Source organism: Fundulus heteroclitus, chromosome 21, assembly GCF_011125445.2.
Source record: "Fundulus heteroclitus isolate FHET01 chromosome 21, MU-UCD_Fhet_4.1, whole genome shotgun sequence".
Classification (NCBI taxonomy): domain Eukaryota; kingdom Metazoa; phylum Chordata; class Actinopteri; order Cyprinodontiformes; family Fundulidae; genus Fundulus; species Fundulus heteroclitus.
The window spans coordinates 13,598,833-13,611,737 of record NC_046381.1 but is presented as its reverse complement, the minus strand read 5'-3'; the positions used below and the strand labels follow the sequence as shown (position 1 = coordinate 13,611,737).

Here is a 12,905-nt window from a genome sequence, read left to right as displayed (position 1 = left end):
TTTTCAAGCACACAAAAATGTAGTAACTTTCCTGAGTTTGATGGCGTCGTCAGTAATAAATAACATCCAACCGGTACATATTTACACATGAAACCAGATTTTATTTTCCAATAAAGATAAGGTTGTCATGTGGCATGATTTATGACATTGTGTTTCTGAACCAGTTGCACTTTTTCCTCCACCTCACTTGTTTCCTCCTCCTAAAACTCTCATTTATAATGGATTATTTATGCTGTTCTGGAGGCTGTACAGCCAAAGGGATTTCTACCGATACCTTCTGTGGCTTAACTTCCTTTTTCTGAAGAACAAGTGTTTCATCAGGAACTTATTTTAGCTGTTTGATGCTTTAAAACGGCAACGTCCATTTAATCATCTTTGGTACGACGTCAAGTTTGACATGTGCAGATTAGGGCTGTTCATAAAAATCAATACAAAGATTAATATTGATATTTTTACAAAACGATTTAATATATATATATTCTGGCTTTTAATGTCGATATACCTCCCAACCCCTAGAGAGCGTTATTACAGAGCGTCATTACTGTTCACAGTGAGGAAGTGCAAGTGAGACAAATTTGCGGAATGGCCGACAGGATTTTAGAAGCGCCTTCGTCCCTAAAATCAGAGATTTGGGCACATTTTTGGTTTCTGTGATACATTAAATGCATTGAACCAAATGCACTTTTTTTTCCTGTTAATATGTCAGTTTTCAATAAAATCAACATAAATATAATATTTGGCTGTTTTTGTAGACTGAATGACTTTGGTTATTAATTTGAAAGTGATAAATATCGATATTGGAGTCAGTTAAAGCTGAGGTATATTGAGAATCGTATTGTTTTGTATTTTGAGCTATGAATCGTATCGAATCCGCTCATCCTAGCAAACCGGACAGGTTATTCCAGACAAGAAATTGATTTAGAAAACGTATTAATAAATTATTTTTTTTTTTATTTACGGGGCATCACCGTTCATATCCTGTCACGTCTCCCATATTGTGACAGCCCAGATTAGATGTAGTTGAGCAGCTGTCACACTGAGAGATATTTATTCTAAATATCTGATATTGAGTGCAGGGTATCTTTGGTCGCAAGATGCAAAACACAGCCTACTCTGTGCGACGGAAGACCAAAGATTTAGAAACATAAAGAAACATCGCTGGACATCACCCAGAAGTTAAACCTTTGGGACAAATGGGTTTTACAAGTGGACAATGACGCCAACACGTCCCCAAATTAGCTTCAGATTGGCTTAAGGAAAGGGAAAAGTCAGTGTTTTTCGGACTGGCCAGTGACTCAGCTCTAATCTTGATCCTGTCAACGTAGCTGAGAAGGTGGGTGAGAACAAGGTGGTCCACAAACCTGACTGTACACCAGCTATGTCAGGAGGAATGGGCCAGAACTCCAGCAAACTACTGTGACAAGAATTTTAGGGAAGGACGTCTTCGAAATATAATCTTACTTGAAAAAAAATCCAAAAATATTAGGATCTTTTTTTTTTTACAATGTATTTAAACTAGTGTTAGGCCGATGCCATTTTTTGGCCCCGATACCCGATAACTGGCTGTGCAGTATCGGCCCATATCGATACCATCTGTTTGAAATTGATGTGTGTGTGTGTATATATAAAGAACTGCATACTACTTGGATGTAAAATAATTGCCATTATGGCTTTTATTTATTTTATTTATTTTTATTATTTATACCTTTTGTAAAGCAGGAAAAAGACTAATACAAAGTGAATCCAGTAGAACTAGTGAGTGTCGGGAGAGAGAAGGCTGCATTCAAGTGACATACAAACATCAAAATGGTATCGGTGCCCTATTTGTTGGTACTCGCCGATACCGATACCATCATTTAGTGAGGTATCGGGGCCCCGTCCGATACTGGTATCGGTATCGGTACAACACTAATTTAAACCATCTAATATCATCTGGGTTTTTTTTTTTGTTTTGTTTTTTTCCTTCGCCATTAGATCCATGATTTCTAAACATTCAAACAAGAGATCAACCTCTTTGGATCAGTGGTCTTCCTCCTGAAAATCGTCTGTATTTTCCGTCTCTAAGGAAGCATGTCCTGCCTGAACTACTTTTGGTGCGGCGGTAAAGCGATGGATTAGACCGCAGTGCCAGCGTTACCTCAGCTCTGCTGCTTTCCACACACACACACACACACACACACACACACACACACACACACACACACACACACACACACACACACACACACACACACAGAGCCCACGTTCCTACACAGGCGGCAACAAAGCTTTAAATCTGTTTAAAGGAATGAGTGCTGGCAGGTTTTTTTTATGCCTCTGCATAGCTGTGCGTTGCAGTGACATAGCAGGTTTCTTTTGCGTGCTGACGTCGTTCTCCACCCCAGACATCACAATAAAGAAAATCAGCAGCATCACCGAGGAGCTTTTGCTGCGTCTGCGTTTAGTTTGTTTCTCATCGCCTCGCGCTAGGGCTTTATTTGACTGTCAAAAATACTCTATTATGATCATGTTTGTAATTGTCTTCACAACCATGGGAAATGTTCAGCTTCAGGGTCGTCTCTGATTTCATCATCTAGATTTCTTGTGAATATCTGAGTGATAACTGTCTGTTGCCAGGCATATTGGTACATTTCAGATTAGATGTGGGTTTTATCTTTTTTTATAAAACTTTGATTTCTTTGTTTGTTTGTTTTTTCCTCCCCCTCTAACAGAAAGAGATTCAGGCCATGAGCCAGTGCCACCACCCCAACATTGTGTCTTACTACACATCCTTCGTTGTGAAGGATGAACTGTGGCTGGTTATGAAGCTGCTCAGTGGGGGTAAGTGCATATCATTTGTCTTTAGAGTTTCTTTCCCTCCCAATCTGCCAAAGTCCTTGCTACACTTTTCTATCAACCAGAGTAACTAGATTATAAATAAAAATTATCTTATCAAAAGAAAATCCATCAAATTATTTCAGAAGATTAGGACAAGGATGGTTGGTTTAGTCTTGATGAGCCTGGATTCTTTTGGCTCCTCTCTCCATGACCATGGGGTGCCATGATGAGGAGCGGGTCGACTCGCCGCCTGTGATTTAACTGTTCTTACAGCGAACGCCACGACGCGGGTTTCCATTGTGTTTCCCGTGAGCTGCAGCTCTCTGCGGTCTTTAACTCGTTTCAGAGCTAATGACAGTGCAGAGGTAATAACAGCCCACATGGCAACCGTGTGGCAGCGCTGCAATTACCAAGTAAAAGGAGCACGGAGAGGAGGGCCCCCGTAAGGAAGAGCTCGTCAAAATTAGACGGTTGCATCATTTAGTTCTGTTTTTTATTTTTATTTTTTAAAATGACTTGTTGTAATTGTGCTTTTGCATAAGAAACGTTCTTTTTGGTTTTGTTGGACTTGTTGGAACGAGTACAAATATTTTCTTCTCATCTTAAGCAATTATAAATGCTGTCCCCTGCACAAGTATCCATTCTGTACTCCCTTCTGCCTTTTACAGACATTCTCATGTTACAAATGCGGACTTCAACAAATATATTTGGTGTTATGTGCTTAACCAGCACAATGTAGTGCATCACAATGAAGCAGAAAATGAGACTTCCTTTTCCTCTTTCCTTTACATCCTTTTCTTGGAAGCAAAAACTAAAGTCATGCCACACTTTTCAAATTTCATAAAAACAAAAAACACACTGCAAAAACAGAACTAAAAATAAGTTAAAAAAAATTTAAATGAGTGTATTTTTCCTTAATTTGAGCAGGTAAATAAGGCTATTTGCCAATGGAATAAGATTTTTTCACATTAAAATAGGAACAATTCATCTCCATCTTATTTCAAGTGCAGGATGTCTAATTATCTTATTTTAGGGGTAAAGATACTCATTCCATTGGCAGATAATCTTATTTACTGGCTCAAATCAAGGACAAATAGACTAGCTTTAAGAACATTTTACATGTTTTAGATCCGTTTTTGCTGTGCATTTCTTAAAACCATGCATTGATTTCCTTACACTTCGCAGTGAAGCGCCACCCTGAGCTCCGCTGCCACATAAAATCCACCAAAAACACCTTGAAGTTTTGGGATTGCACTTCTACAAAACGTAAAAACAGTTCAAGGGGGTATGAAAACCGACGCAAGGCACTTTGTCGCACCCCTCAGCCCCTCCCTGCGTCGACTGTGTCCTGCTCTAACGACTCATACCCAGGTGGCGTGCCAGGCTTACCCGGAGACAAGCCCCTTGGCAGCTGCCTTGCAGCTGGGCTCAGGGCGCCGTGCCCGCCAAGCGACGCTTGAGCAGACAGCCAGCCTCACAGCAGGGGCAGACGCAACTTAAGATGGCCTCGTTCCCTCTTATCCCCGCTAAACAGGAGCTCTTGATGTTGAGCTTTATTGAGTGGAGTAATTAAACGATAGCCGTGGCGACCGTCTGCCATGGAAACGGACCTCGCCGAGGTTGTTTTATAGAGCATCACACCACAGGGTAGAGCATACCAGACTAGAGGGAGAGTAGCTGTTGTCAGATCATCTGGCCTGATGGAGCACAAGAAAGCGTCCACTCTCCGACCCCATCCTGGCTTCGCTCTTTTGCTTTTTTTTTTTTTTTTAAATTACAGCTCAAAGGCTGCTCAGACAATGCCCAGACATGTTTTTTTTTATCTAGAGAATGGCAGCAGAGAACATTTCTACAGGTCTGATTCATTATAAAGAAGGATGTCAAGCTGTGTTTTGTTGCGTTGACTCAGACTTATTAAGCAATATTTTGTATTCTTTGACAGATGAATGCAAACTGCAGTTTCCTAGTATAGATGACGCCCTGTTCACCGGTTTGAGATATTGTTCTTCATAAAAACGTGGTCTATTTGTTGCCGCTGGTATCTGATTATTTTCTGTCCCGTTTCCCTGCTAGCATGCTCAGTTTCCTTCAGGATATTCCAGGCATCTCTGTGAGAAGATTCTTATTCTACCTGCTAATCTTTTATGCTAAAGCTGTAGTGAGCATTGATGCTTAACTCGTGTCTCTGCAGGCTGAGGTTAACTTACGGTTCACTCATACTGGTGAGCTCTAACTCCAGACCGACCTGCTCTCTGGAAAAACTCATTCAGGTCAAAACCTTCACAGCTGCATTTCGAAATCAGTGTAGTGAGAAGTTTCAGGAGCTTCCTCTTCTGAATCTGAAATGTAAACAAGCGTTTCATTAGAGAGCTGCATGGCCCTCCGTTGTGTGAACTCGCATCTGAGGTGACGTCATCGAAAGACCTGAAGTGACTCGTGAGTCATTTCAAGCGCAGGCATGTATTTCCTGGAGATCACAGGCAGCTTCTCTTGACCTGCTACAGACATCAGACGGGTGTCTTTTTGGAAGGATTTCAATGAAAACACACAATCCTCAGCTGCTTCAGAGTTCTGACTGGGATATTTAATGCCAACAAACCACTCAAGTAAATCTGTAAGCGTAACTCTAACTGTAAAGGTCTGGGCGTTTTGTATTTACGCATAACCCTGCATCTAAGGACGCAGTTAGAAATGTGGTGGTGACCAGATTCATCCAATTTTCTGCTTCATCAGCGCTGACTGGTGACGTACGAGTCCCAAAGTAAAAAGAAACATGAGTTATATCAGCTAACACAGCGTACCTAAAACAGGGTTCCCGCGGATCCTTAAAAAGTATTAAAAATCATTGAATACTGTAATATAAAACTAAGGCCTTAATTAGCATTAAAATGTCTTAAATCAATCTTTCTTAGGTCTTAAAATTGTTACCAGGTCATAAATAGGATTTTATTTTTGTAATCCTTACCAAACAGTAAAATAATTGACACAATTATATATTTTTTAATTTACCAAACGGCTCAACGTAACCATTATTGGTTCCGTCCCGATAGTGGAACCAATAAAAACTGTTGCGGCCGGACCATAGCTGCGAAAAAGAGTTGGCACTGGTCATGTTGTGGTTTTTAAAACTGAATTATAGTTTATTTTAGTAGGGAACAAAACAAAGTTTGTGAATTCAGTTCAGTAGCTGTTAAAAATATATCTGTAATTTGTGTGTTTTTAGCTTTCTTCCTATATTTTAAACATGTCTACTGTGCCAGAAAGTAATGGTTTATGTTAAAATAAACATTTGGGTGACGTTGTCGCAACCAGGTTTATCTTGTTTATCGTCAAGTTGGTCTTAACTTTTTATTTCAAGTGGCATTAAAAAATCTTAAAAAGTCTTACATTTAACTTGCCTTATGCTGTAGGAACCCTGTAAGAGCTGCCGGGCCATTCTGACAACAACCCTCCTTGGCGTGGATAGTGCTACATGGTGAAGTCAATTTCAATTAAGCCAAGTTCAGTGTGAGCAAAGCAGACAACGGGCTAAGCCTGGTGGTTGGTGCCACTATGGTGACCCACCGTGTTTTTGTTTAAAATGTTAATAGTTGACAGGAAATTTAAAAATATGATAATAAATGTGTTACTGCAAGACATTGACAATACTGACTACAAAGTCTTACAAAAAGGCACACTCTTAATACTTTAACACACACAAAATTTATTTAATTTAAACATCAATTGTTGGCTCTTAAGTTGAATCCTAATTAAGTAATCAGCCAGTGCATCGTAAAACAAGCCATGTAATCTTGCTAACATTTAAAAGTAAACGAAATAAATAAAGTGGAAACAAAGAACCAACAAACAAGTCACATAAATGCCACGGAATATAAACAGGGCACCCCTAGAAGAGGAATGCTGTACTGTTCTGTGTTTTGACCTCTTCTACATTTTCTGGCTCAGGCTGCACGTTGCATCACTACCGTGTTTTTCGGACCATAAGTCGCTCTGGAATATAAGTTGCGTCATTCAAAACAAATGCACCATAAAGAGGAAAAAAAGTTGCACCGGACTAAAGGCATTTCCTTAGACATTTATTTCACACAATCCAATAATAACAACTGTCATTTAATCTGGTAAGTCAACATGTTTCAGAGCAACATAAAGCTCACGAGCATCAGCAAAGTTGTAACCCGCCTGGAAAACAGATCTGTAAGCTAGCGCTAGCTGTTATTAGCTTAATTCACGGACAGCCCAGGGTTCTGCTTGGCCCTCCAAGCTGCACCGCTCTGCTGCGTAAATGCAGACTGGAACAGGGAAACGACATACAAACATGTGTTCAGTATTTGTTGTCTATAAGTTAATGTTTCAATTAGTTTTTAAGTGGTACAGGAACGGGAGGGTTTTCACAAGCAGAGCGAGCCCTCTTGTGGCTATAGACGGTAATGTTTACTCCTTGGTTGATACTGGCAATTCTCGGCAATTCTGGTGGCTTGCCAGGCCTATAATATAATATAATGATATTATATTATAGGCCTGATAAACTGCTTCTATAACATGTCATCTGTGGTTCATGAAGGCTGTGAGACGGCGAGAGAGAGCAAGGCTTTCAATAGATAACAAGAGACAGAAAATATTGTATTTCACTGATTTGTCCCTTTGCTCTCTATCATGTAACATGGCAAGATATGAGATTCTGACCTTCCTGGAAGTGCGCCACTGGTGGTTTAACACGGACTTACTTTACTTGTTGATCTTTAGCGAAACATGTTGATTTTTAGAACAAAACCAGTGCTCTTGTTGTTTTTTAAAGGTGGAACTGAGAAATGCCAACCAAAATTTGAACAGTTCCCTACATGCCACGGGTTTGTCTATACTGCACAGAAGGACTTTCAATGACACAGTGTTGAAGCAGAAACTCAAAGCTGTCAGATGTTTTATAACTCGGCGGCCATTTTCTCAACACATTCCTCCTAAAGTGATCTGAAAATTCAATTTTCCACCGAAAGAGGGTGGGGGGAAAAAAGAAAGTTGAGTCCTCCTTTTTATTGGCTTGCAGACTGAAAAACCTGCTAAGCTTCCAAAAATACTCTTTACATGCTCCTGCATTATCTGGGTCTCACCCCCTCAGAAGATGATGCAACTTGGATAGAGCCTTCTTTCAGTCTGAGCCAACAATATTTTTACACCATCCACGCCTTGCTGCAGTTCCTCCTATGCCCCACCCTCACTTTCCTCCTACAGCTTCACTTGGCATTCCACAAAGGCCTTTAGCACAGTTGGCAACAGGTTGCATGTCCTTCATCTACTTCCTCCCCCCCCCCCTCTTTTTTTTCTCTCCCATCCTCTCCCTTTGTCTCACAGCTGCTGCTGTGTTTAAAAGAACAAAACAATTGGAAGGTGATGTTCCCATAAGAAGCTCTCAAAGCTCTGCCACAGTTGGTTTGAAATTCAAAGAAGGCAAAGCATTTGGCTAATCCAAATAACTGCAACTATGATTTGTCATTTCCCAGCGCATTTGCATGCTGTACGCCGCTCGGCGCTGTCAGGACTTAATTTACTCGCAGGGACGTGCGTAAACTCTTCTCGAAGGCTTTTTAAGAAAGGCGGCTTTCAAATTAGGCTTGCCGGTGTCTCGCCGTTCCCAATGCCGAACGAACCTTTTGCCCCGTTAACCCGTCAGTATGTGTCAGCCCGCTGAAACGACCTAATGAGGCATGAGGCGCTCGATCAAATGAGTTTAATTTGAAGAGGGCTGACAAGGCTGGCATTTAGTGAGACTCCAAAGCCTGCGTCATGCTGCGTGTGCGCCTCTGCACACGCTTTCCTGGTGCCAGCTGTAAGGGAGACTGTGCTGTTTACAGTCAGTAAAACTGTTTAGCCTACTGGGTTGGGTCTTTTTTACAGCGCCTTATAAAGATATTAAGACTCTTTTCATTTTGTCACTTTAAAGCCAAAGACTGCAATGTTTTTATTTTGTTTTATCTTTGTTGCAGAAAAGCGCAGGTGGAATAATATTTATGATTTTTTTTTTTTTTATTTTTCCGAATCAGGACCCAGGTCAAACCAGGACATCGTTTCACATTCCGACCCTCCTCCTTCTTAAAAAAGCGCGTCATGCTAAATAGCAGAGATAGAGCGTACTTTTTCAGTTTAAAATAAATACAGACAGAGCGACATACAGGGAAGTTGTTGTCAGCTGTTTTTATCACTGAACCCCCCCCCCCCCCCCCCCCCCCCCCCCCCCCCCCCCCCGGTTCGTCTTTGCGGAACAGCACAAGCTCAGTGAGACTGCATGGAGAGCATCTCTGAACATCCATGTCAAGTCATGGAACAGATTAACATGTGAATTTAGGTCCAGACTTTGACTGGGCCATTCCAACGCATGAATACGCTTTGATCTAAACTCAATTATTGTGGCTCTGGCTGCATGTTTAAGGTGGTTGTCCTCCTGAAAGTTAATCCTCCCATCTTTTGCAAGCCTTTAACAGGTTCCAAAAGATGGAGTTTTTTTCCTTTTAACAGGGGTTCTCCCAGGCTTTGCCTTGGATTTTATTCCGCTTTTCTTTCCACCAGGACCGACAAGCTTCCCCTTCCATTGGGGAGGTTTGGGATGTAGTTTGGCGTCTGTTTCTTGATCATAACAGACCTTAGCAGAGCCAGCATTACTGCACGCTAAGCCCCAATCTGTCCGTCCTTCTCCCGCTCAATCAAAATATTTAAACTCCTCCACTTGTGGCAAAGACAAATCTAGCTTTTACTGAAGGGAACTACTTGCAGTCCCACGTAGGGACCAAGAAACAACAGGTGGAAAAGGAGCTGTGGTCAGATTAGACAACATTTTTGGCCCTCATGCTAAGGAGTAAGTATGGCGGAAAATTAACATCCCCCACAAGGAAACATAGTGGTGGTAGCATCATGCTTTTCTTCAGCAGGGTTAGGAAATATGGATTGTGTCCGTAAGAATAACAGTCCAGGTAATTTTCAGAATTTTATTTGCAAAAATAAGATATAAACATAAAAATAATAATAAAAAAATACCCTTTTCCTTCCTTGTTACAATTATTCGGCACTTTGTTTTGGTCCATCCGAGATAAAGTCCCACCAAAATACGCTGAAGGTTATGGTTGGAACATGGGAACCTGAGAAAGTTCAGGGTGTGTGAATATGTTTGCAACATTTGCTCAGCCTCTCCTCGCCTCCGGCTCAGTGGATGCCAGATCATGAAGAATTCATTCAACTTGCGTTGCAGCCTCTTGTTTTGTCTGTGGCTCCGCAGTAACACCGTCTAGTCTCAGGTGTCCCGACGTTTATAATGCTGCAAGTGCAGGATTGGGCGCTGCAGGCGAGGACATCCTGAACTATTGAAACAAGATTTAAATCTTCAAACTCTGAGCCAGACGTTGTTGATTTTTAGAAACAAATTAAATCGGATCCTGGAGTTGTTTCGGCTCTGGACCGTTTCCAGACGGGCCGTTTGGCCGTGCTGCAGCTGAAGCTGCGGACAGACGGAGCAGCGGTGTGATGCTTACGCTGTTGTCTCAGTGCAGCACAATAAAGCTCGTCAAGCAAGTCGCATTCATTTCGACTTCCCCGCTTTGTCTCTATTCACCAGTGTTGCGCAATTTTCTGTCAAACCGAATGCAAATAGCGGACCTCTCATCAGAGGCTTCCCATTTGTTTGCTCGGAAAGGTTCACAAAGGAAATGGCAGACTGACTTTTCAGTGGGAGTTCTCCTTTGTGAAGCTGGAGCCAGGCTGGGAGGGATGTGGCGACCTGTCTCTCTGGGCCAGGTTTAGTCAGCAGACTCCCACCCCCCAGTAAAGAGGGGATATGGACTTTAAATTTTATCACTATATGTGTTGGTACTATTATGATAATGATAAAAATTATGAAAAAAGGTTATTACCAGCTTCTTGTAGTCTTTTTACGCAACTGGGGTTGTGACCTCATATCAATTATCGCCCCAAAATACAAATACTGTCCTTTTTTAACACATTTCGTATTGCAACATGTATTAAAACAAAAATGTAAACATTTTTCATCAGGACACAAGTTGCATAAAAAATATGTTTTTTATCACTAACTACACACAGCAATGGCAATAGATTATATATTTGAATTTATTGACTTTTATTGATGCTCTGAAGAAACCAACAGTGGAGAAAATGGCTAAACTAACATTCCTGACCATGGTTGCAGTTTTTGGGGTTTTCAGACGTTACTTATTGGACTCCATCGTTGTCAAAATAAACCCAAATTCTTATGATAAGAAATTGTTCACGATAATGATAAAACAATACGATAAAGGCCCAACCCTGATAAAAAATACTTTTATGGATATGTTGATAATCTTTGATCCATTGGTGAGTGTTTATTATGCATTAATTAAGGATGAGCAATGGACCGGTTTGTACTGAAAAGGTTGTAATTTGGTCTGAAATGTTTAATATAAGCAGCTTTAGATGTAATATATAGTTAAACAGATTAGGGTCACTATTTGGAAAGTAACTGGTCTGTTTTGTCTCTTAATAAATGCTTAATAAACAATTATTGAGTAATGAAGTGTTTACAGATTAATCAATAGCACAGTTATAAACTGTTAGCCATCTATAAGGGGAGCCTTTTTGTAAAGTGGTACCAAAATGATTAGCAGGAAAAGATGTATTTTTAAACTGGAATCCAGCGCTTAATAAATTAGTGGGTTTGTATTTGTTTATTCTCCGAGGCCAAAGTAAATAGTTATGATCCTGCTTTACAGTTAAAAGAATGATTGTTTTTCCCTCCAGAGTAATCTATATTTTTATAATGAGGGAATGCACAATTTTGTTAATCCAAAATCTGATTTACGATTTAAGATTACATATAAATGACCCTTACTGAATGCCCAGCCTGGCCGATCTAAGATGACCTTTTCCCCGCTAATTTGTTGACTGTACTTTTGAATTCGTTTAATTTTTTACAGTCACATCTGTGCACTTTCAGCAGAGAAAAACACAAGCTCGCTGAGTCTAGCTCTGTTTTTATTTTTTTTGCCATGTCTGTGTGCCAGGCTCTGTGCTGGACGTGATCAAGCACATCATCTCACGCGGCGAACACAAGAACGGCGTCCTGGACGAGGCCAGCATAGCCACCGTGTTGAGAGACGTCCTCGAGGGACTGGAGTACCTACACAAGAACGGGCAGATCCACAGGTAGGCCGACTCCAGTGGTGGTGCCACAATAAAACACACGATGGCTTCTGAAGGACTATGGCAACGACGGGTGGACTCTAGGGGTTGCCTTATTTTGCCTTTATGCAAGATACTGATTAAAATACCCATTAATGAAGTTTAGTTACTATTAGATCAAATGTACTAATAGTATTTTTGCCTTTTTGGGACATACTGGTCTACAAAGTTGAGCTAATTGTAACTAGACGGCACTTGTACAACATTACTTCCCTGCTTAAACATTTTGTTGCCCGTAGAAGCCCCCCTGTTTCTCATCTAAAGTCAACAGTGTTTATTATGGTTGAAAAATAACCTGCTTTAATCTACACCTCACAAGGCTGTCATTAAAAAGACTGGCTTACTGCTGCTTTCAAAGGGGAAAATCACATGCTTCCTACTTCCTATTTACTCAGGGTGGAAATGTAGGTAAATTCCAGGTCTTGATGATTGTCGAAAAAAAAAAAACGGAGCAGTGAGAAATATTTGGAAATCCGTTTCTTTTCTTCTTTTCCTTACATTCCCATTGTTTAAACGTTGTGTCCAGCTGTATCTCATCACACAGTTCTCACAACCCATAGATTATTTAGCTTGATCAGGGGTAGTGGTCGTTCATCGCATCAGGTATACAGATTAATCTAGAAAAATTAGGATGTCAAGAAATGGTCCAAAATTTGTAACCCTATTTAGAAAGTGATGCATTGTGAAAAATATCTAGCCTTTTATTTTCTGTAATTATGATTATAGCTCACAGACTAAAAAAAAACAACTTAAAATTCAGTTCCTCAGAAAAAAATCTTTATTGTGAAAGTTAAATATGAGATACTCGCGGAGCCTCTTCTCAATTACCTGCAAAGGTTTCAGAGTTTCTAAATGGCCTCTGTCTGGGTCAGTAG

The 12,905-nt window shown here is 40.6% G+C and overlaps 1 protein-coding gene across 2 annotated transcripts in view; it reads left to right on the top strand.

Annotated features, from left to right (window-relative positions):
* Positions 1 to 12,905, top strand: part of oxsr1b (oxidative stress responsive kinase 1b) — a 67,020-nt gene that overhangs the window by 24,288 nt on the left and 29,827 nt on the right. For both annotated transcript variants that reach the window (XM_036125046.1, XM_012880182.3), the window contains exons 3-4: positions 2,712 to 2,820; positions 11,853 to 11,994. In XM_036125046.1, the coding sequence (XP_035980939.1) occupies positions 2,712 to 2,820; positions 11,853 to 11,994 (251 nt within the window). The remainder of the gene's footprint in view (positions 1 to 2,711; positions 2,821 to 11,852; positions 11,995 to 12,905) is intronic.